At 38.2% G+C, this 26,297-nt stretch overlaps 1 protein-coding gene across 7 annotated transcripts in view; it reads right to left on the bottom strand.

Moving 5' to 3' along the window:
- The window catches only part of Cobll1 (cordon-bleu WH2 repeat protein like 1), a 168,771-nt gene that overhangs the window by 41,825 nt on the left and 100,649 nt on the right, over nt 1-26,297 (bottom strand). For 5 of the 7 annotated variants that reach the window (XM_029562410.1, XM_029562414.1, XM_029562413.1 and 2 more), the window contains exons 3-7: nt 10,696-10,897; nt 8,716-8,944; nt 7,766-7,804; nt 2,842-2,939; nt 2,506-2,730 (exon numbers count right to left, since the gene is read on the bottom strand). In XM_029562410.1, the coding sequence (XP_029418270.1) occupies nt 2,506-2,730; nt 2,842-2,939; nt 7,766-7,804; nt 8,716-8,944; nt 10,696-10,897 (793 nt within the window). The remainder of the gene's footprint in view (nt 1-2,505; nt 2,731-2,841; nt 2,940-7,765; nt 7,805-8,715; nt 8,945-10,695; nt 10,898-26,297) is intronic. The other 2 variants (XM_029562411.1, XM_029562415.1) reach the window with 1 other exon arrangement.

Genomic DNA, 26,297 nt, shown 5'->3' with positions numbered 1-26,297 from the left:
CACCCAATGTTGGCCTCGGCCCTCCACACTTGCATACACACACACACACACACACACACACACACACACACAAAGTTCAGCATGAAGAATCCTTATATCAAAATCAGATAAAGACACAATAACAACAAAAAAATCATAGTCTGATCTTCTTAATAAAAGCAGATGCAAAAATTCTCAATAAAATACTTGTAAACCAAATCCAAGATAACTTAGAAAAGATCATTTGCCATGATCATGTTGGATTAATTCCAAAAATGCATAGATGTTTAAATGTACTCAAATAAAATATATCACATAAATGAACTCAAAGTCATAGATCACATGATCATCTCAATAGATATAGAAAAGGCCTTTGATGACAATCCAACACCCATTCATAAATAAAGCACTGAAGAAACTAGGAATGGAGGGAACATATCTTGGCATCATCAAAACTATACATGACAAGCCTATAGCCAGTGATATTACAAATGGAGAAAAACTCTAAGCGTTTTCACTAAAATTGGGAATAAAACTATTAGGTTTGTGCAAAGCCCAGGACCACTAGAGACCAGTCTGAGGTGAGAAAAGAAGAAATTTATTGAGACAGACAAGCTGCTAGACTACGCCCATGGGAGAAAGAGAGCAGTGGTTTCTCATCACAGCAGGCTGGATTTTATCGGATTTTTCTTTTGTGGGTAGGGGTGGTGGGTCTGTAGCAGGAAGGTGAGTCAGTAGCAGCCGTCTTGGTGGGGGTGGGGCTTCAGTTAGGTGTTTTTCAGGAGTTTGGTTGGCTGCGATGGAAAACTGCTGTTATGATCAGGGTGCATTGTTAAAACAAGGGTCAGGTGGTTACTGAGAAACTAGGATGGTTTAGTTTCTGTTTCCTGGAATGCTACCCACCAGGTTGCTGGTCAGGAGTGACTCCATCTTGGGGCCCAGTTTGGTCTAACAAAAACAAGAATGTCCACTTTCTCCACTGTTATTCCATATAGTGCTTGAAGTCTTAGCCGTAACAACAAGACAAGAGAAAGAAGTAAAAGTGATATAAATAGGAAGGGAGAAGCTGAGTATCCTCATTTGCAGATGATGTGATTCTTAAGAGAGCCTTAAAAACCCACTAGGGAATTCTTAGAGCTGGTAATTTCAGCAAAGTGATAGCATACAAAACAAACCAAGAGCAGTAGCCTTCCTATATACCAAGGACAAGCATGCCAGGGAAGAAACCATGAAAGCATTCCACCCACAGTTGTCACAAAAACAAAGGAGCAAAGCAGAACAGGGGGTAGAGCAAATACTAATGCATCCCTCACCTCTCACCAGTGAAGTTCCCTCATGCAACAGAGTGTGATGTACCCAGAAGGCCACAGCTGGCCAAAGTGTAGAGAATGAGACTGCAGAGTATGTGTCCCTGGGTAGGAATCCTATATTAAACCTCACCCACCCATGGCTCAGGGACTACTGCAGAAAGGGGTGGAAAGATTGTAAGAGCCAGAGTTGGCACATGAACATAAGGAGAGGCTTTAAGGCCTCTGGGAACTTGTTCACATGAACTTGAAGCAATGGTGACAGGATGCACAAGACCCATGCTGACTCAATTAGACAAAATCCTAGGATAGAACTGGGAAAGTGGGCAGCAAGCTCCAACCTTAGCCAAGCAACTACAAGAAAATGATTACTTCTGAGTGAGGGTGAGTTAATATTCCTTAAGAGAATGAGCCTAGATAGATTGATTAGACTCCAGTGGATGAACTTGCACCAAGGGACATCTGGGTACAAATTGTTGACTCGATAGGTCTTAATATATATAAAAGAATACATGAAATATGGTGGGGGGAGCTATAGGGGGTACAGATTGGGGAGGTGATCTAAACTGATTAAGATTTATTGTATGAAATGTACAAAAATTCAATAAAATATACATTAAAAATTAAAAGTATCAGCTGGGCGTGGTGGCACACGCCTGTTGGGAGGCAGAGGCAGGCGGATCTCTGTGAGTTCAAGGCCAGCCTGGTCTACATAGGGAGTTCCAGGAAAGCGGGGGAAACAGGGAGACCCTGTCTCAAAAAAAAAAAAAAAAAAAAAAAAAAGTATTTTTCAAAAACCACATCACTGTATCGGGAAGACACCAGGATTTCCCCCAGAGACTCCCAGAAGATATCAGCAGTCAGAAACGCAAGAATGAAACAGAAAGACCCATGTGACTGCTCAAGATTTTCTTTTGAAAATACACACAGAAATGCAGGCACCCATCGGGAGATCCTGGCAGGACTTCAGGAAGCCAAGACTGGGTTTACAGATCATGTATTTGAGGATGAAAGTCACTTAACACTGACTTATTCACTGCATGGCAGAAGTATGCATAATATTTTCTCAGTGTCATTCTTATCAGTAACTAGTCCTCTCAGTGCATATTAATAACTATTACTTTCTGAGTAGTCTATGTGAAAAAAGACAAGTTAGATAAGAGAAAAAAAATAGATGGTTCCCTGCCTCACCCTGAAAAACAAAACGAACCCAACACACCTTATCAGCGTCATCCATACTTGTGGATCTTACTGCAAGAGAAGCACACCTCTCCTGGGCCTGGGCCTCGCCCTGGGTCATGTGCATTGGAGGCAATGGTGCCCGTCTCTTCTTGGGTGCATCCGAGGGCAGTGTGTTGGAAACATAGGGTTTGGAAATGGTGTTGGACCTCGTAAAAGATGGACGGTGCTTGTTTACTAAAGGGGTTGCAGGGGCGCTGACAGTCTAATAAAGAATGAAAAGACAACACCTGTTTATAATAAAAATAAAAACTACTCAACCCCCCCCCCCAAAATCTGTTAAGAATCTTAAAATGCTACATAGGAAAATACTTACTTGTTCCCGCTTTTTCTTACTGCGTTGAAAAAAGCTAAAAAATCCTTTATTTTCTTTCTCCTTCATAATTTCTAGGCTTTGTGATACTTGGCAGGACTCTGTAAAAGATGAAAAACTTCTTACTTTTTGCTTATAGGTGGGAAGTTATTTCTGCGTGTTCCTCTTTAACCTTCTTTAAAAGCCTTGTCTTCTGTTCTAGTTCGCTTCTCTATTGCTGTGATAAAACACTGACCAAAAACAACTTGTAGGGGGCTGGAGGGGGCTCTTACACTTCCAAGGCACAGTTCGTCTTTTAGGGAAGGCAAGGACTTAGGTCAGGAATCTGGAGGCAGGAGCTGACCATGGAGGAATGCTATTTACTGGTGCTCCTCTGGCCTGTGCTCACCCTGCTTTCTTATGTAACCCAGATCTACCTGCCCAGGGATGGTACTACCAACAGTGGGCTGGGCCTTCCCACATCACTCAATGGTCAAGAAAATGCCTCACAGACATGCTCACAAGCCAATCTAATAGAGGAAATTCCCCAGTTGAGGTTCCCTCTTCCCAAGTGTGTCAAGTTGACAACGGAAGCCAACCATGAGAGCTACTCATAAATCTTACTAGTCACTCAGCTGGGAAGCATACATACTGTTTTGATTTCAGATCAGAGAAAGCTGAAGCTTTTCAAGGCTACAACACACAGCCAGGACCAGCAGGCACAGCTAGGTAGTAAAGGCAACTCCTGGGCATTGTATGATTACCAGAATGCCAGATGCAAATGTAAGACTATATCACAGTAAAGAAGCTAGAAGTTTCTCCCACATAGTCTGTTCTGTTTGTCTCAGCTATAATTTTGTCTCAAAGCTAAACAACAATGAAGTGTTTTATTTTCAAAAACATGAGGCATTATAATTACAGTTGCCACTCTATGATACAAGTTCCACTTCAATGGATTCAACAAACCCTGTATCAAATACCTTCAGAGAAAACTTAGACCTGTTCTGAGTACAGTTTTTCTTGCCACTATTTCTGAAGGAAAACTCAATATTACAACTATTTGCACAGAATTTCCAATGTACTAGTTATCATGAGGAATGCATAGATGACTTAACACATATGGGAGGATGGGCATAGGCTATTTTTGTCTAGGGGACTGGAGCTTCCACAGGTTTTGGTACCCACAAGGGTTCAAGACCAATCTCCCCGAGGCACTGAAGGAAGATTTGACTGAAATGTTAAATGTCTCAGAAATGCTATTTATTAAATCCAGTAGTTCTACTAGGTTCAGAATTGTCTGGCCCCAAATAATAAGAGTGCTGAAATTTAGAAATTGTACTTTCGAGTCGGGCATGGTGGCACACGCCTTTAATTTTAGCACTCAGGAGGCAGAGGCAGGCAGATCTCTGTGAATTCAAGGCCAACCTGGTCTATACAGAAAGTTCCTGGCCAGCTGGAGCTACAGGGAGACCCTGACTCAAAGAGACTAAAAAGACAAAAAAAAAAAAAAAATTGTACTTTAGTTAGAATGTCAGCTGTCAAACCCCAAGGTTGCATCCATAGGGACCATATGCATAGTATGTCTTTAAAATTTTCAAAAAACTGTTTCCTAATGTCAACTGAAAGGGACAAAAAACAACAGCCAAGCCAGCAGCTGAGCCCCTTGGTCCAGCATGCTTCCAATTCAATTTTCATGAAGGTACTCACAACTCCTTCACATTAGCTAATGTTCTGTTTGTATCAAGCAATGAACACAGGAGCAAGAAACAACTAGTCATGCCAGGGTAAAAGTTGTCAGAGTCCACTGGGAATCATAGCAAAGGACCTAGCAGCCATCCTGCAATGGGTTCTACTGTCCAAAATCAGGATCGTTTTGACATTTAAGACATTAAGTTTAGATTCTCAGAAGTCACATAAAGCTAGACATGGAGGCACACGTCTGTAAGGCCCTATGGTGAGATGGAAGGCAGGGACAGGAGGATCCCTGGATGCTTGAGGACTAGCAAGCCTGGAAAACGTAGCATCAAAGAAGAGACCCTGCCTCAAATGGTCTGGAACGTGAAGACCAATACCTGAAGTTGTCCTCTGACCTCCATATGTATGTCATAGTACATATACACCTGCACCCCACATATACATACTCACTTCCAAATACACAAAGATTTTTTAAAACTATTTAGTAGTTAAAAGGACTGCATGATACTATCATCCTTTCAGTTCCTAATTAAGATGCAGACAACAGATGCTGATGTTTAGCAACATTACTGTGTCTGTAAATCCAAGTACAAAACACTACTTATGAAGGGTGATTTGTTTTCTTATCCCTGAGACAGGATCTCTCTGTGTAGCTCAGGGTAGCCTTAAAACCCTGGGTTTCTCCCACATCCTGAGTAGCTGGGGCTACAGCAAGTAGCACTTGGATCTTTTGTAGTATTACTGCCAAAAATTATCTCTTGAAACCCTGATTAAATCTCTAGCGTTTTATAGCCTCTTTACAGGAAACAGGAAGGACAAATAAACATATGAAGAGATACCAAGAGGATTCATCCGCAAAATCCTGAATGGGACAAACTGAGGATGACTTATGAGACAAATGGCTTGGTTTCTTCGATAAGTTGTAAATTTTAAAAAAGAGACACGTCCTAGCTCTAGCTGAGGAACTACTGGCAATTGATAGCTGCTGTAAGAGGAAGAGTCACTTTTCTTTAAGGGTGTGATGCTGGGTAGGTTGACCAGGCTCCAGGGGATGGACCCATACCTAAGGGAATTTGGGAGACACAAATTATATTCTATAGGCCTTACAAAAAAAGTGTTTAAGAAAAAAAAAAAAGATGACCCTGTACTGACTACTGTAGGAAGACAGTTAATACCACTATACAGATTAATGCAGTATGTCATAATAACACATTAATGTAAAACTTCACAAATTAAAACTGTGACAGCTCAAACAGAATAAGCAGTACACAGTCTGCACAGGGAGCTTACTAAGGCTAACAACTAACAATGAGGAACATGTTTACCTTCAAGACTAAAAGTCTCTTACATGTGTGATTTATTTCTAAGAATTCCTTGGTTAGGGAGGAATCATAAGCCTAATTCTGAGCTGTTTTTCCCACTGGTTGATGCTAGCAGGTTCCCTGGCAAATGTAAAGAAATCAGAGCCCCATTCACATTTCAGGAATCAAGTGACCTGAGATTTGAATAACTTGCAAACTCAAGTGGTACTGCAGTAAGGTGAGTATAACCACAATGTGTTTGAATCAAATGGTAGTTCCCAGACACCTGGTCATCCTCCACACTAATTAACCCATCCTCAAAGCTGTATGTGCTGATCACCAAGTGTCAGAATTAAACACTAAGACAGGTGAAGAGTTGCACTTACTATGGAAAGAAACTTAAATAGTACGGCTTCCTGATCACAGAAGAGGCTAAATCACTGCATGCCAAGTTTGAAGCCTAATAATGACATCAGACAAGATCAAGAAGTAAGGACGTCTACATAGGATTTGACCTGTTAGATCCTGACACTCTAAAATGAGCTTGCTTAGCTTAGCAACTCTAGTCTCTGAAGGCTCTGTTCATAATACTTAATCCTCTAAAAAAAAAAAAAAAGTATACTGCTATGGCTGGAAGGGATATGAAAAATCGATAGACTCAATACCTTAAAGATGAAGCTAAAAAGATTATGGAATTTGTTTAGAGTTATGTGTAAAGACTGTCAATTAGGAGCAAGCCAATTACAAGCAACTGGCCACTGTTTCTAGAAAGAAATAAAGACTACATTTTCCAATTTCTTAATTATTCACTGTAGGGAAATCCCTATTTTCCCTATACCAGTTTTCCAGATTGACTTTAAGCATTCAATTTACTAACAGAATTAAAGTATCTATTTTCTGATTCTTAGCCCATATACTTTAAGATCATAAAAATTCTCAACTCCTTAGATTAGGCTACCTTATAACAGCTGCAGAGAATAAGTCCATCAGTGTGCTGCTGGAAAACTGAGTCCACAACACGGAAAGGGCAGTTTATTAAAGTGTTATTTTTAAGTGGGTAGTAATTTTCAGAATAATCAGTTATCTCAGCCTATCCTTTTGTATGGATAAAAAAGACACTTCTAGTTTCTATTAGTGGATAATCTTTAATAAAATTTTTTCCATGGAAGTAATACATGCTCATTATAAATTCCTATAATACAAAGAATCATGAAAACTTGCTCATGGCTTTATCACACAAAGGTAACCACTATTAAATTTTTTATGTATTTCCTATCAGAAATTTCATGTACAAGATGTTTTAGACATAATAGTACTGTATTTATAAGTTTTAAAAGCTAATTTTAACATATGCATTTTCCATGTTATTTTAAAATGCTCCAAAAAAGCCCAGCTAAATAGTGGCAAAAACGCTGTGATAAATGTGCAATTACTTCTAACAATTGCTCAGTGGGAATAATCTGAGATCCTTCTACTGTATTACTAAACACTTGTACCCAAGAGAGAGCCTAGAAAAATCAATTTTTCTTGCATGTGAATAAGTAACAGCTGTATTTTCTCACACTTTCAGCGTGATGCAATTTCCTCCCTTATTTTTGTTTCTGGTTTAAGGCTGGGCCTCACTAATATAGCCCAGGCTGGCCTCAAACCTGCCATCCTTCTTCCTCATCCTTGACTGCTGGAACTACTGGAGTATGCCACTACTCATAGCTTGAGGATATTTTTTAACAGCATTCTATTGAAATCAAATTAGAATTATAATAAAAAAAATCAAAGAAGGGAATCTATAAATTCTTTTTAGAAAATAAAACCCAAAGATTTTCTAAGATAAAATCCTTTATGGAATGTATGTATTAGTAATGTTAGGAAAACAGGTAAAAGTTAGAATCTTAATTTTAATTTACCCAATTTCATGTTATAATATATAGTTTCTAGTGATTCATTTATCTTACCTTGTAAAGATGACTTACTGAAGGCAGTAACAGAAGGTGCTATAGCAAGAGGGAGTAAAAAAGGGTAAATTGACTGTAGAGATGGTGTCTATTCTACATAATGTTATAGCCTCAGTATAATGGTTGAATTCTCTGTGCATAGTGTGTGTTAACTATCTCCTCCACTAAATCCCTATTTCTCCTAGTAAAAGAGATTCATATTGAATGTCAAGCTTCCCTTGGTCTGTTAGGCATCATAAAAATCATCTGAGAGCTCCAAATTTTAGCTCTTTCTACAGATTAAAACTATAAGCCATCTGGAAAATTTCTGGAAGAACACTGGTTCATTTTACACACAGGTTTACTTTGGGTGCTGACCCAAGGGAAGAAAATGGCAGAAAATGTCCAAAGTTGAATAACTAACCCTCATACAAAACTCTAGGGTGTCTTCATAAAGTAACCCCCATTCATTAGAACAGCCATGGGCCTGTACGTAGACATTTATTTTCTCTAAATCCAAAAGCAACAACAAATTAAGTTAAATTCCACCCAGAAAGCTGGACATGGTGGTACAAGCCCGTAGTCCTAAACTACTTAGGAGGCTTCAATACGGGAGGATCCTTGAGCATAGAAGTTCAGGTCCAAGTGAGGCAGCACAATGAGACCCCGTTTCCGAAAAGATAAAGAATAAAAACCCACAAAAAAATTATTGGATAGACAGAAAATGTGATGTCAGCTAAAAATTATTATTGAATTTCTTCCAATTTCAATAATATTAAGTTAAATTGTATATTGGTTTGATTTATTCATATTTATTTAACCCTTTCTTATTTCTAATGACATGTATTTACTCCTGTCTATATGATTTTCTATTAACTTGGCATTATGAATTGGCAAGTACCTATACACACATACAATGCATATATATATATATATATACACTTTAAGTGGAATAAACAAGTGCAACTCACCTCTGCTAACATCCATGGCATATAACTCTCTCAGCCCCAAGTCATTAAGAGATTTTGTCAAGTCAAGGGGCTCCTGAGCTTGATAGTCTTTCAACAACACTGTATGTAACGGATCAAATTCACATTTACTACATATAACAGGAACAAGGTCTTCCAGTGGGACATGGGGGCTAACTCTCACTATGGCCTTCTGTGTCTTCTTAAAATTGATCACTACTCTCACAGTTTTCTGAAATATAAATTAAAGCCATCGTTACAACATAATTCATTTATTGAAACAAAATTTACACAGTGATATCTAGAATAATTGATCACCACTCTCAGCTACCTGACACATAAATTAAAGCCATAGTTATACCATAGTTCATTTATTAAAACTTTCCACAGTGTAATCTAGAATTATGTGTTAATCTACAGCTACATATTTCTACAGCAAATAGTTCTTTTGTGTTTTTTTCTTTTTCTGGTGTAAAATTCTGTTTTTCATTTATGTTACTTCATTCCAAAGCAAATTCTAAGGAAACAAAAATTCAGAAGTTTTTTGTCTTGCCTTTTTTTATTTTAATGGTATTAGAGGTTGGACCTAAGGCTATATTAAACAAGTGCTCTATCATTGGCCCTCTTTCTATGCTTTATTTTAAGACAGGGTTTCATTAAGTTGCCCAGGCTGGCCTTCAACTCACTCTTGTAGCAAAAAGTAGGCCTTGAACTTGTGATCCTCTTGCCTCAACCTACTTAGTAGTTAGGATTAGAGTCCTGTACCAGGCCTAGTTCAGTTTGCTTTTTAAACAGTTCAAATTTAATTGAAAATTCTTTATAGTAAATATTAAGCAGATTTAAATCCAACAAGAACAAAGGTTTATACATATTACTTTTTTGCACTGTGTCATAAAATATTTATTTGGGGGGGGGGCTGGAGAGATGGCTCAGCGATTAAGAGCACTGACTGCTCTTGTAGAGGACCTGAGTTCGATTCCCAGCACCCACACGGCCACTATGAACCATCCTTAACTCCAGTTCCAGGGGACTCTGAAGCCCTCTTCTAACCTCTGCGGCATTGCACGACATGGGTACGCCCACATACATGCAGGCAGTACACTCATACACATAAAATAAAAATAATAAAAATTTTTAAAATTTATTTTTGGGATGGAGAGATGACTCAGTGGTTAAGAGCAATGGCTGCTGTTCCAGAGGACTTGGGTTTGGTTCTCAGCACCCATATAGTGGTTAACAAGCATCGTTACTCAAGTTCCAGGAATTGCAACGACCTCTCCTGCCTCCTTAGGCACTGCATGCATATGGTGCACTTATGTGCACGCAGGTGAAACACTCATACTACTTCTGTATTTGATAAATGAGACAAGCCACACTAAGAACCTAGCATCATACCTGCCACACAGTCAGTGATAACTAAGTGCTCACTACGTCCTGTGACTGAGCAACCTCCTGTGGTTGCCAGTACTATTTACTTCACTTAATTTTAATATGACTGCAAAGAATATTAAAATCCTCCTTACTTAGATAATAATAATTCCAAACTTATTTGGAATCTTCAAGATACACACACACCCCAAAAAATTTTAAAAAGAAAAACATGAGTCATATATGCCACTTACCAAATACAGAAAAATCAAATATTATCTTATTAAATATTCATTAGAATATGTTTAAATTGTCCTTTAAATATACAATATTTTTTAAATTCTAACAAAATATGGCAAATAAATAGTTGTCAAATTCTGACACAGTCATATTGAGAACTTTTAGAGTATTTGATATCTAAAGTATTCCAACTCCGGTTGATCCAAGAGTCAATGCCCAACTGATATTAAACAAGGAAAACATGATTAACTATATTCTATAGTCAGACCAGAAAGTCAATTTTTATTTCACTAGTAATGAGCAATAAATATTGATTAAAACATTAAGTGGGTAAATCAGCCATAAGAACATCTAAATCTACAGTAGAATCCTTACCTCTGGTATTATAGGTGTAGGCTTTTTCTTATCCAGAGTTTTTGGCTTTAAAATGACCTTCTCTACTTCCAGCATTCCTATTGGTGTATTTGGCTTAAATCTGATGTGATTCTGTTCAGCAGACAGCAAATCAATGGTGTGACTTGATGGATTTAGGCGATACTGTGCGCAGAGGAATACCAGCAAGTCCATCATTGGCTTGCTGCAAAAAAAGAGGATGATGTTCACAAGGGTCCGGAAAAGCAACTCCGTGGAATATGAAACACCGTTTTGAAAATTCTTCTCAGGTCATGTTTGTGTTCAACAGACAAAACAAAGTTACAAAGAAATATTGACAACAGCTTAAAAATCTAACTTTAGGATAATTAGACAAAATCATAAGTGTTAACATGGCATTGGTTATAACTCAAGGGATCTTATTTGCAAAGTTTCTCCATGTCATAAATTTTAGGAGTCCTTTTACCTAAGGGCAGTCACTTAGTTTAGCAGACACTCCCCAGTACTATCTGGGATATTTACACTCTTCAGTTCATGAACTGGCGACATTCCAAAGTCCCATAGGATGGAGGACTTGAAACCACCACCACCTTTTTGGCTTTAGAGAACAGACAATGGAGAACATACATGTGAGAACCCCCAAACTTCTGAAAAGTCCTGTGATTTCTTAAATTCTTCAAAGAATACTTATTTAATATTTCCTAGGTTCTGATGTCGACACAAATACTATGTCACACCTGTTCTCATGTATTTAATACTCTACTTGAAAGACTGGAGCAGTGTCAACAAACTGTACCTTACAGGCCACAGTTTGCTACATGCCTAGGCTGACCACAATTAACCTTTAGTCAGGCCTCAAACTCATCATCCTCTGGCCTCAGCCTCCCTAGTGCTAGGATTACAGGCATGTGCCAACCATGCCTGGTTCCCATAGTCTGCTTTCTGATTTCAGGGTTTTAGAACATATCCATGCCCATTTGCTTATATAACGTCTCAAGATGCTTTTGTGTTATGATGAAAGACTGAAGTAGGTGTGAACTATAGATTGTATGAGCCAAAAAGACTCAGATTTTTACTATCTGATCCTTGACAGAAAAAGTTTATTGGCCCTTGAGTAAGACAATAAATGTAAATGTTTGAGATTATGTCAAGAAATTACTGAGTGTTAAATACAGGACCTATTTCTATACAGGAATGGGCTTCCAAGGACTCATGCACATCCAACTTGACATTCAAGGACACTTGACAGTTTTTTGCTTCCCTTTTTACAGACTCCAATTGCTGACACATAAGTTTTCAATGGTATCAACAGAACTTTGTGGTCTTGGTCTTTGTCATTCCTCAAGGAAACAACCTACAACATTTTTGTATTCTGTGTTTTCCTCAGATACCTAGTAACTCTAAACTGTGAGTTCACATGTAAGAAAAAGACATTAAAACAATGCACAGAAGTCTTATTTCCTATCTAGTGGGTGGAAGTTTATGGGCTTCACTTTAGGGTAACCAGGTAACCAGCCAGCCTCCTCCTCAAGGGGAAAGTGTAAATATCAGTTAAAAGGATTCTCTAAATTTTTTTTTTTTTTTTTGCTAGAATCAAACTACTAGCTTCCAGGAACTTGACAGGGAAATGAGGCTAAGAAATTCACCATTCAGTATTCTATATTCAACATAGTACACCTGTTTCAATACTGCACACCACGCTACTCTCCTAACTGCCTCTGGGGATTTGTGGCCTCTTTGATTTAGCTTTTAAAGAAAGAGTCTCCTTAAGAGTGCTGAAGAGCCAGTTGTTAGCACCATGTGAACCTGAGGTCAGGCAACATGTCACATAGATTTCCAAACAACCTCTGTGTTCAGTTTGGTTTTACCCTCATCTTCTATGCTGCTGACAGTTCCTGGTCCATTCTCAATGATTGTCTCTCTCTCTCTCTCTCTCTCTCTCTCTCTCTCTTTCTCTCTCTCACACACACACACACACACACATCCCCAGGGATTAGACCCAGCTTACCAGAGGTATATTTTTTAGCGGTGCCCTTCCTCTCCCTCATGTACAAGCAGCATTCTACTGCACATGGGTTTTTAAAAGTCAGTAAAAGACTACTAAATTCCTAATAAAAAAAAAAAAAACCTTAGACTATCTTTCAGTACATTCTCTATTCCTTTCATAGATGCTTAGGCAATAATATTTAAGAACCTCATGACCTTCTCTGTCACTATAGATATGCTCATAGATAAAAATTTGTCTATAACTGCCCAAATTTGGACTTTTAAATAGCATGTTTTTAAAAAATATTTTATTATTTTTTAAATCTTATGTGGCTGATTATATCGCCTGCATGCGTGTGCATGCACCCATGTCATACAATGCCTGTGGAAGATAAAAGAGGCCGTCAGATCCCCTGAAATGGGAGTTACAGACAGTTGTTAGCTGCCATGTGGGTGCTGGGATTTGGACCCAGGTCTTCTGCAAGAACAACCAGTGTTCTTAACCACTGAGACATCTCTTTGAGCCCTGAATAGCATGTTTTAAATTTCATCCAGAAGCAAACAATATACTGGTCACACAAAAGTTTATTTTGGAATGATATAGTAACTATTCAGTGACAGCAACTGATGTCATACACCATTCTAGATTTGGGACGGTAGCATTATTCTTTGTTAATCAATAAAGTTAAATAATGGGCTCAGGTTAAGAGTGATTCCTGCTCTTCCAGAGGACCCACGTTTGGTTCCTGGTACCCTCATGGGGTAGCTCACAACCACCTGTAACTTGGCTCCAGGGGCTCCAATGCCATCTTCTGGTGCAGGCACCTGCTCACATGTCCACATACACACACACCATACAGAAATAAAAATTGAAAATAAATATTTAAAGTTAGATAATGTCTAGAGTAAATATAATTTCAAATACAGCTAAGCCGGAAGAAGAAGAGTTTTCACTACCAACCAAATGGGGAGCTACCCACTATTATTTGTTTATAAATAGTGACATGTGCTGATCATATTTCTATTTCTCTTTATGTAAATGTGTCAAATAATAAATGTGAAAACACTAAAACTTTAAACCTGAACACCTTTTCCTTCCTAAATATATCCTTGCTTAGAATCTCTGCCAAAAATATAAAATAAATGAACATGGCAAAACCAGTAATAAAAGTTTTGGTTTGAAGTTTCCTTTCTGCTGTGTTTTATGCCATCATTTCTCATTCTTTCATTACATTTAAGAAAAATATTTTCCAGTTTTAAAAAGAGAAATTTAACATTCTTTGTACAACCACTGGATATATCTTATTGGTACTTAATTCTAGGATACAATAAATGTTAGTCAAATTAATGGGGGTAAGTAGCCAAAAATATTAAAATAAAGGCCCATTTCTTCAACTTGGTTATCTATCATCATTTATACCAGGGTGCACTGTAAAAAAAACAACAGACATGTTATCAGAATTTTATAATGAACTTTGAACTTAATATTGCCTAAATATTTATTTAAAATGCCTCTTTGAAAGCCAACTGAAAATTAGGACTTCTCTTTAAAATATATATGTTATTTATTATTATTGTGTGTGTATACATGATGTATGTGGGTGTACAATCACAGTGCACATGTGGAGATCCAGAGATCCAACTCAGCACCTTCACCTGCTGGCCAGGGACTTCTTCATGACTTTATTCTCTCATGATATAATTCAAAGTTCAATTCTTTATGACAACCACAAATGCCCATTTATATTAAAAATATTCCTATTCCAAGATAAATGCAACAACATATCAGAAGGTTCTGCTATAGGTTCCAATACATAAACAAATCTAATACTGAATGTCTACTGCTATTTTAGATTTCTGGGGACAGGAACTGAATTCTCAGTGAGTGGTTTGGGGAAAATTAGTTTCCTGAAAAAATATAAAACCTGGGTATGTTCCTTATATCTTTCACTGATGTAAGCCCTAGGCAGACTAGATGCATAAACATGAGGATATAACTTTAGGAGGGAAAAAATATAAAAGCAAAAATGAAATCTATCTTTAGATAGTAACTACAGTCACGGAAATATTTTAAGTCTGTACTATCTAATTAGCAGCCACTGAGCTTGTGAACTAACAACCTGAATTTCTAATTTCACCAAAGTATAAAATTCAACTGAAGTAAACCCATGTAGTGAGTGGCTGCCATCCTGGATAGAACAGTTCTAGAATACAGTTCTCAAGTAGAGTCTGTGCACCAGGAGTATCAGCATGTGCTTGGAACATGACAGAAACACAAGCCCACAGCCTCTGCCCAGACACTGAATCAGAAGCTCTAGGGATGAGTTATAACAATCTGAGCTTTGACAGGCATCCTAGCCTGTTCTCTTGTATGCTCCAGTTTATAAAGCCCTGCTCTAGAAATAAAACAATAAACAAGCAAATTACACATAAGATATGATGGTCACAAATACTGATGAAAAGTAGGGAAAGGTAGGGGTTTTTCCTAATTGGAAACAAATGGCACTAAATACCTGGAGGGAACTGGTTATCTGGGGAAAGTTCACTTGTCAGCTCAACTGGGAATATGGAGACCCCAAGCCCTGGAGGCAGAGTATTTAAAAAGCAAAACAGCTGGCAAGTGTGAATGCAGCAGGCATAAAATCAGAGTTATAATCTCACAGCATTTTTAAAGGCCTCTGGGGCAAAGACCTGAGCTTGTACAGAGTGAGCTAGAAAGGCCGGGAGGTCAGAAGGCTCTAGCAAGGACTGAGGTGGGAAACTTGGTACATACCTATCTTGGCTATAATTTCAGCATTTTGGAGGCAGGGGTGTGGAGAACTCAGGATCAGTCTGGGCTACATACAAAGGCCTCATCTCAAAAAAAGAATAAGAAAAGAAAAAAGTAAAAGATGGGTGGGAGATGGTGGAAACTTAAGTGAGTCAGACTGCAGATATATTTTATTGGGAATTGATAGGATCAGAAGCAACACAGGAAGAGGACAAAGGGTCAGAAGGAAGAACTAGCAAGTGGAAAGACACCAGGATTGCAGGGAAAAGACAGTACTGAAGGAACCCAGAGGGGAGGGGCTCGGGGTTAGAAGGGCAAGTTCAAATGGCTTGCTATGTGATGTGCTTACTAACATCTTCTTGGCGGCCCCCAAACCATCACTAATGTTGCAGCAGCTTCTTGATTCTTTCAGAGCAAGAAAGAGAAGGGTAAAGACTGAAAAATAAGAACCTAGAACTGGTGAGATCAATGAGAACCTGTGGGAAACCAAGAACACTGGGAATTTATACAGGATCACTAAGGACAATCCTCGGGAAGTGTGATGGGGCTCAGGACAATCCTATTGAGACCATCAGAGCACAGTGGTCACAGGGTACTATGTATGGTCCATGTAAACTTAGATGCAAACTCTCTCTAGCAGGACCATGACTTAGCAATCTTTATTCCCAGGACCTAAAACCTATGCCACGCACACAGTGTAGATGGTGGTGTTGCATGAGGACTTCAGAGAAACCAGTGGCTATTTTCTCTTAGGTAATTCTGCTTGAATATCAATGTTAAGAAATCTAGAAAGTAATATACCACTGAGATTTCTGTGCAATAATGGATGCAGGAGAAACTGGCTGAAAGGAGACTCATGTGCTTTAGGAAAAAATACTTACTGGAAAACTATCTTGAGTTAACAAATTCATCTAATAGCCTTGTTTCATATAAAACTGTGGTAGGAAGGAGGAATGTGCCCCAGAGGCTTCAAGCATTTGACCACTTTGTCCTCAGCGGATGGTGCTGTTTTGGCAAGTTTAGGAAATGTGTCCTTGTTAGAGGAAGCATGTCACTGGGGGCAGGCTTTGAGTTCACAGCCTCACCCACTTCCAGTTTGTCACTCTGTATCCTGCTCACGCTGGAAGACATGAACTTCTCCAGCTTCATCCTGCCAGGCCTCCCCAGCCATGATGGACTCTTATCCTTCTGGAACCATAAACCAAATGAACTGTTCCTTCTGTAAGTTTCCTTAGTCATGGTTTTATATCGCAGCAACAAAAAAGTAACCAATTCACAGTAAGGAGGGCTAGTACCTTTTCCAAACAAAGCCTCAGACAAGTTCAAATACTTTAAATACTTAAATGAAAGCTCGACATTTGACAGTAAAGCATGAAGAGCTGATCTCAACCAGAAGAGCAGGTGTCCTGGCTCTGCTGTAATGGAGTCCTAACATTATAAAGGTAAGACAGGAATCTTGAAGCAGGTACTACATCCAATGGTCACTTCATAGACCAACCACTCACATACTGCCCCCATAGAACATGAAATCAACTCTTGAATATACCTGCTGAGAATTATCCACCTGGATGCCAAATTATTTTTACCAAAGACAATTTGGATTTAAGGAAAATGATCCTGAGTTGATTTGCCTGACAGCCATTGGCTAACAGGGTTTGACTATGGCTGACCAGAAGAAAAATGTCCACCTTCCTGTTGCCGAAGGAAGGAGCACCTGAAGCCCACAGCAAAGTAATCAAGTGGGTAAGGACTGTGTGAGAAACTTGACCATCACCTCCTCATGGAAGTCCTGCTCCTCCTCATTATCACATCACTTTGAGTTTGGATCTATCACATTACAGTGGGTAAGGACTGTGTGAGAAACTTGACCATCACCTCCTCATGGAAGTCCTGCTCCTCCTCATTATCACATCACTTTGAGTTTGGATCTATCACATTACAGTTCGTTTTGCATGAGTATTATTTACACAATACCGATTTCTTGGAAGGCAGATTTAAAGAACACCTGATACCAAAAAAATTTCTTTAAGAACATTCTGACATGAAGAAATTCTTATGAGATTTCCAACTTGCTTTAATAAATAACTGCTCTCTGCATCTGATTGATATCTATTATCCCATTTGAACTCATACCCACCATGAAAGCTACTCCCATTTTATGAATGACAAAAATGAACTTTAGAAATAACACAGGGCAAGGGGCAGCTGTAGAGATAGATGGCTCAGTGGTTAAGAGCACTGGCTGCTCTTGCAGAGGACAGTTCAGTTCCCAGCACCAACATGGCCAGTTCCAGAAGATCGGATGCCTTCTTCTGGCCTCCATGGGCACTACATGCATGTGCACTTACATACATTCAGGAAAAACACTCATACAAAATAAAATTTAAAAAATAAACTACATGAGCATTTTATGCACAATACGTATAAATTGGAGGACTCTCAGGATTAGAACTTCCTGACTCCCCAATCCAATATCTTCAGCTATATTTTAGCATCCCAGTGATTCAAAGTATTGTCCATCATGGTGAAATGAATGGTTTAGAATAGGCTATCTGCTAAGTACTGCACTTTTACTGCATAGATAAAAGACTTCACCAAATTCTTCCTAAATCCTCTGGGATCCTTTCCGCATTTGGACACATAGTAGTGGCAATCTTGCCCTGATTTTGATAACTATTTCTATGTTTTAAAGATCTAACTGGATACCAAAAAAATATAGGTCACAATACAAAAGCTTTCAGAAACGCAAGGTGTGCAAAATGACATTGGTGAATTTCTAATCCATGCACATGTTTAAAGAAGGTCACTTAAAAACAGAGTGTCTAGATAATTTATCATCCAATCTGGGACAGCTGAGAGCAAAAGGGAGCATTCTTAGTGATGACTCTGTGATAAAGGGCGCTCACAAGAACTTCCCTCAAAATGAGGGCCCATCTTTCACAAATTGGTAAGAAGCTCTGAGTATTATTCTTCCTTACTATGAGTTTTAAAATCTGCCCTAGTAGCAAAGTATTTTATATATTTCAAATAAATCTTAAAAATAGAGTTGAGTTGAATTGTTTCTCTGCCTTACAAATGTGTGTCAACAACCCAAATTATAGTACACAAAAATTTTAGAGCACCCTCCATTTTTTTCATGGTTAGCTACACTGTGCTAACCCATCCATTTCATATGAGTTCAGAGAAAACGCAATGCTAACAAACCAAAAAAAGTGCATCCAAACGTAATAAACAAATCTCATCTTGGAACTGAGAATATTTATTAACTGTGCGACAAGAAACATTCCAAAGATGGTACCAAGATCTGAAGATAATAATAGAATAAGTCATCATTAAACTGTCATATTATTTTATATATATTATATACATGTGTATATAATATATACGTGTATATATATTTTATATGCATGTGTATATATTCTATACATATAATATATATATATATATATACATTTATGTATATAAATGTATGTATATGTATATATCTCCAGGCATGGTAGTGCATGTCTTAATCCCAGGACTCAGGAGGCAGAGGCAGGTGGATATTTGTCAGTTCAAGGCCAGCCTGGTATACATGGAGAGTTCCAGGCCATACAGGGCTATATAGTGAGACCCTGTCTCAAAAACAGAACAAAAGTGAACTAAAACTAGATTAAGGGTACAACCATTTTTCCTTTGAAAACCTTCATTTTATGCTGAGCTTTACCAGGTCAATCATCTTAGATGATATTTTCAGAATAAATTATGAATATTTACTTTCATATAAACTGTAATTTAAGAAGATACCCATTGTTAGACCTGTTTTAAAGCTAGGGAAGTTGAGGAAGGAGGATTCGGAGCTCAAGACCAGCCTGAGCTGCAGACAAAACAAAACAAGACAAACAACAACAACAAAAAAAATCAAAATACATACAAACAAAAAATTTCAACCAAACAGCAAAAGAACATATCCTCTGAACACACATGTACACTATCTTGGTTTGGCTAGTTTTCACTGTCAACCCGACTACATTGAGACACACCAGGAGACACATCTCTGGGCATGTCTGAAGTGATTAACTGAAAAAGGAAGGCCCACCTGGAATGTGAGTGGGTGGGTGGTACTACTCCATCTGGGGTTCCAGGTTGAAAAAACAGGAATAAAGGAAAAAGCCAGCTAAGCTCTTGTTTCTCCTTTCTATGGTTCCAGATACCCCAGGTGTAAGCAAGCTCCTACAACCACGGCTGTAGGCTACAGCTGCTGCCTTGTCTTCCCCACTATGATACATGGTATTGGTATTCCTTGAACCATGAGCCAAAATAAACCCTTCCTCCCTTACATTATCTCTTCTCAGATATTAGGTCACAGTAATGAGAAAAGTAACTTATACATACACATGCATATATTTTGTATTTTTAAAAATACATATATATCAGCCAGGCGTGGTGGCTCATGCCTTTAATCTCAGCATTCAGGAGGCAGAGGCAGGTGGATCTCTGGGAGTTCGAGGCCAGCCTGGTCGCCATAGTGAATCCAGGCCAGCTGGGGCAACAGGGAAAACCTGTCTCAAAAAAACCAAAAAAAAAAAAAAAATACATACATACATATATTTTTATATATAAAAATATCACAAATATATCTTATAATTGGAGCCATTTGAATATGGACAATAGAGAAAGTTAAAGTTTATTGATTAAAAAATGGAAAATCATTAACTCAACAAAATCGGGATATAAGATAGTATACAAAGTACAATATAATATTGATCTTTTTTAAAGTTAGGAGAGGGCTGGAGAGATGGCTCAATGGTTAAGATCACTGTCTGCTCTTGCAGAGGACCTGAGTTCTATTCCTAGCACCCACATGGCAGCTAACAACCATCATAACTCCAGCTTCAGAGGATCTGATGCCCTCCTCTGGTCTCTGTGGGCATTGTGCAATATGGGTATACGTACATGTATGCAGGCAAAACACACACACATAAAATAAAAATAAATTTAAAACATAAAAAAGAAAACACCAGTAGGGGCTAGAAAGGTGGCTAGCAGAGAATGTAATGTGAGCTCAGTTCCCAGCACCCACTGCAGGTAGCCCACAACTGCCTGTAACTGCAGCTCCAGGAGATCTGAAACCTTCTTGCCTCTCTTGGCACCTGCACTCACGTAAGCACACCCACACATCGAGACACACATACACAGTAAAAATAAACCAAATCTCCTTTTTAAAAGGAGTAATCAATCAACAACAGGTAGCTGTGTGTATATATGTACAGGTCCATGTGACTTGATTAGACACCACAGTGTTAATAGTTGTAATCTGCCTGCTTAATAATGATTTTATATCCTAAAATTTCCAGATTATCAGAATTTTCAAACTTTCTAGACTGTCCAAGGATGGGAAATCTCCAATGAGGAAAGGAAAAGACAATGGTCTGAGGACATCAGTGATCAATCTATCACCCCCATAATTTCTATCCCAAGCAGGAGGCCAGAGTACGAAACCAGAGCCTAGATTACAGGAGCTTTCAGTCCTATCACTTAAAAACTCAAGCAGTGCTCTTATGTTTAAATATGTCAATATTTAAAATTTGAAGTTTTCTTTTCAGGAGCTCCAGCTGCCTAAGGTTCTAAACCGCAGCTTCTTAAACTGTTGGTTGAAACCCTTCAGGGTCACATAATTAAATGTGGGGAGTTGCAAAATGTTTAACAATAGTAAAAAAAAAAATTGGAATGTGCAGGGACCAAAAATTAATTCAAAATCAAACACATAATGAATCTGAGATGTTTCTGGCAAAGCCTACCTGCTCTGCATGATGCAACTTCACTGCAGCCTGGATTCTGAACACACAGCATGCATACGTGTCACTGTACACGCCATCACACCACACAACACCAACAAAGTGACAGAGTCAAAGTCGGCACGTTACATACTGCCGTGTTTTCACTGCACACACAAAGTTTTCCACTCTTAAAGAAATACAAGGAAATAATTATGGAAAAAAAAACAGCACATTTTCTTAGCATCATTCATCAGCAAGTAAGCGTATCTTTGGGTTTTACTGAGTTAGAATGCTTAATTTTAAAAACTACTATTTGAGTTACTTGCTCTGAGTTTCATTAAAAACTGTTAAGTGAATTTTGGCTTGAGACTAGGACAGAATTTCCAACAATTACTGTAATGGCCCTGAACATACTTCTACAATTTTGTGCTATGCATTTATGCAAATTGTTTTTCTTAGCTCTAACAATTACAAAATCAAAACATTATTCAAGTCCCCAAAACACTATCAAATATTCAGTCCAAATTTAAATCTTTATATAAAAATAAACAAGTATGTCTACCTTATTAGTATGCAAACTTGCTTTCATTTTTAATAAATGTTAAAAGTACATGTATATCTAAAATTGTTTTAAAATAAATTTCTGTATTTACATTTAACTTATATACCTATTTTATGCATCTATATACTCAGGGTTACATAAATTTTTTTTTTAGTGAAAGTTATCATGATTGAAGCAAGTTTAACAAGTCCTGGACCAAAATTGTAAGTACTCTTTTTTAAGTACAATTTTTAAGTAAAAAACATGGTTTATGCAAGGCTACATTATAAACACGTATTTGACATTATTTTATAGTTTTCTTGAGTTTTTACTGTTTCATTTGTTTTTGAGACAGAGTGTCATGTAGCCTAGGCTGGCCACAAACTTGCTACGTAGTTGGTGATTACTTTGAACTCTTGATCCTCCCGACTCTACCGCCCAACTGCTGGTTATATGACTGAGTTTATTTAACAGTTTTAAATAAACACACTTAAGATGTGAACTTCTGAATTCTGGTATCCATAACTGTCCTGTTAGTATGTTAACAAAAACTGATCACAAAGACCTAACCTATCATTTTTGTTAGTCTACTTGTTTCCAACAGGTGGCACTGTACTCCGTGTAAAAGCTTCTGAGTTCTTCAGCTAATAGATGAGCTGCACCACCCGATCCACTGGTAGTGGCACTGAAAAGGCAAATCAGGCCACAAGTTATATGCATAATATCTCTAAGTCATTGAACACAAAAAGCCCAGGGAGGTGACGTGATGTTTTTGAGATCACACAGCAAGCTATGAAGTCAACTGTTAACTTCTAGTTGGGACATCTAGTTTCAAGTTCCATCAGTCTTGTGTTTTCATTCATGACCTCCTAAGACTTGCCCACATTAAAATACATTCTTATTTATGATAAAAGAAAAATTCCTCTCTCTGTTGTGAATGATAGTCTTTTCTTCCTCTCTTTTGTAGAAGAGTATGATAATGTAGCACAGGATGTTTTCCTAGTACATTAAGAAGCGGGGCGTGGTGGCGGGGCATGCCTTTAATCCCAGCACTCCCGAGGCACAGGCAGGCAGATCTCTGTGAGTTCGAGGCCAGCCTGGTCTACATAGTGAGTTCCAGGACAGCTGGGGCTAAAGGGAGACCATCTCAAAAAGACCAAAAAAAAAAAAAAAGGAGGATAACAAGCTTTTATCAAATCTCCCAAATTGGACATTTTGGTTTAAAGGCATAACCTGGTGAAAAACACAAAAGAGGAGGAAAAGAACTAAAATGTACTTAGTAAGCAGTATTTACAGACACCTGATGCTGAGGAACAACAAACATACCCCTGTTTCCATACAGTGTGTGTGACAATTTAGACTGTACACTCCTTTTCATTAAAAAATCAACTTTTCCTGCTATGCATGGTATTGAAGGTCTATAAGCCTAGCACCCAGAAGGCTGAGACAGGAGGATCATAGGCAGAGACCACAATCATGCCCTAAGAAGGACGGCTTCTAGGCAGCTTGCTTCTAACAGTAAGAGTTACTAATGTTTACTTTAACACAGCAAAGGGCTGCTCCAGGAAAAACAGTGACTCACCAGTACAATCACTCACACACATACACACTGTATACAGGTAACATGCACATTACCTGTTATATAAAGATATTTTCATTCCTTTCTCCTTCAATTACCCATGCTATTATTGTAGACAGAAGTGCCCAGAGTTTTCAGATTAGCACTGCAGCTACTATCGATATAATCAAAGGATGAGGTGGTATACACAAACTGCTTGAGTCATCTGGTACTAGCCGCAGCCTGTCATGCTATTTCAGGATAACGTGATTTCAGCTCTCCCCTGTGCATGGCCTACTGCTGCCCTCAACCCTCTGCATTCCCCAACAGAATAAGCTCTGGGGAAAAGTTGTGCACACACAAGAGTACTCTTCTGAAGATAAAGCTGCGTATGCCCATGTCCATGAATAGAACATTCTAGGCTAAACTCTGCATTAGAAGTATGACATGACACAGGACAGTGTCTTTAACATCTGCCCTCAGGGTGAATTTTGGGGAAAATGCTTCTGAAAAGTGAAGCACACACTTTTCTACAAATGTATTTCAGTTGAACGTTGGTACCGCTTTTCACTAAAATGCATTATAAATACTATCATCAAAATAAATATTAAAGTAGTTAGGCCAGGTATGGTAATGATGCCTATAATCCCAGCAACTGGGAGGCAGAGGCAGGCATAGTGAATTCCAGGCCAGCTGGGGCTACAGGGAGACCCTGTCTCAAAAAAATAAAGTAAAATAATTAAATAAATATTAAAGGAACATTTAGACAAATTCAGAAAAGACAGTCTCAAAAATATATATTACAAATCCTTTGGTACTCTAAAAAAAATCCTCATGCCCTTGAACTCCCTTAAAACTTTCCAAGTCCCTCACCAAATTCTTGTGTCATTCTGTAGAAAATTTTCCCTTTAAAAGTTGCAAGTTCATAAGAAACTTATTTTTGTTATTGTAACTCTTCCCATGATACTTTTTGAGAAGTAGAATATATTTTTCAATCTGAACTTTTATTTTGTGTTTATTAACACTTTAATAATGGTTGATCAGCAGCTGGAACTTCTGAGAGAGCTGTAATCACACTCGCAAGACTTCCCATATCACACTCCCAAGGTATTCAAAGTCGTATTTGTAAAAGCCCAGCCTACATTCTGAAATAGCTACAAATGCATTCCCTGAAGACATCCCAGCGTCATACCCAAGATATTCAGAATCATACAATGGCTTTATATCATGAACACTTCATATAAAAATTCATCATCTAATTGTAAGGTCTATAGAAATTAACAATGTACAGGTAGCTCTTAGGTAATAAAATTACTAGAAACAAGTTCCTAAATCAAACCCTGAGATCAATAATTTATATTTCCAAAAGCTTAAACCCTAAACATTTTTTTAATTAAAGATATTTCTATTTGAGGGCATTCCTATCTTGCTCTCTACCTATATAAAAAAAAAATTTCCTTAAAGGATTCTGGGAAAGCAACTAGAGTTCATTCCAAATACATCTTCAAAGCACACCATTTAAGCTGCTGTTACATCTACCCACACATGGTTCAGAGAGATAACATCTATTTTAATGAACTTGTCAAATTCCTAATACATTGCAAAACGCTACATACTATGAAGAGAAGGAATGATGATCTCATTGCTTTTATGGTTTGCTCAAAAAGAAAAACGCAGGGCTAGAGTGATGGCTCAGTGGTGAAGAGCACTTACTGCTCTTCCAAAGAACCCAAGTTCAGTTCCCAGTTCCAAGATCAGGCAGCTCACATGACCAGTAACTCTACCTCTAGGAGCTCTGACACCCTCTTCTGGCCTAAATGTGCACCTGCACTCATGTGCACATACCCATCCATCCATACACTCACATGTACACACACACATACATACATGATTAAAAATAAATCTTAAAAAAATAGGATGATAAATACATTAAGAAAATAAGTACATATAAACCACAGCATGCAGCAATATGTACTGTTTCAGAAATTCAGAAGAGTTTGAAGCCAGAGGAAACAGATGGTTCTGGAGGGACCAGAAGTCTTTATATAAAAAATGTCAAATTTAAGTCCATGTAAGCTAAATGGAGGAACTGACAGTCATAAGTCCTGCAGGGGGTAGAGAGTAGTGTTTATAAAGGGATTAAGGTAAAAAAAAAAAGTATCTGTAGAAGAACAACAAATCATGTGGTAAAGCTTAAGAAAGTAGTAAAAGCCTACTTAATTTCAGAGGTGAAATGAACACATTCCAATCTCCACACTTGGTAATTTGAACTTCCTTTAGTATTAAATTGCCAGCCCAGTGGCCTTTTAGCAAAGGCAGCACAAACTGGGAGGTGCTTTGGTCAGATTAATCTGTGGATGAAACAGGCTGGGTTGAAGGAAATCAGTTCCCAAAAGAAAAGGGCTCAGAGGTATGGCTTAGTGATACAGCACTTGCCTAGCATCCACCAGACCTTGAATTTGAACCTCAGAATCTCTCCCCTACCCCCCAAAAAAAGTAGAGGAAACCAGTGTATGCCAAGCAGTGATAGTGTTTCATTAATCCCAGTAATAATCAGTGTTGTTTAATCCCAGCGATTTGTGCATAATACATTTTCATAGATAAGCAAACAGCAGCAATTCAACAAGAGCTAAGCTCACATACACAAAAATAATGATGGATGGAAAATTACCCAGGTTTACGGGCTGAGGAAGCAAAACAGCTGGAAGGCAAAGAGTGTGAGAAAACAGGGTCCTGTCAAGAATGCACGCAGTTAAAAATGACCAATGCAGATCCTTTAAGTTAGAAATGAAGAAAAATGAGATCAAAAGAAAATGTGTACATGAAGGAAATATAGCAACATAAAGAGTCATAGATGAGACTCAGGAAGAAACTAAGTCAAGAGACTGAAAGTAGATAAGTTAGATACTTATGGCTCTGCTATCTCAGAATAGGGCACCTTTGTGATGAGATCCCACCATGGTTCTTGGGACAGAGCGAGACGACTATGGA

This window comes from Nannospalax galili, unplaced genomic scaffold (assembly GCF_000622305.1).
Source record: "Nannospalax galili isolate Female #2095 unplaced genomic scaffold, S.galili_v1.0 scaffold514, whole genome shotgun sequence".
NCBI classification, from domain to species: Eukaryota; Metazoa; Chordata; class Mammalia; order Rodentia; family Spalacidae; genus Nannospalax; species Nannospalax galili.
This window is presented reverse-complemented; position numbering and strand designations above follow the sequence as displayed.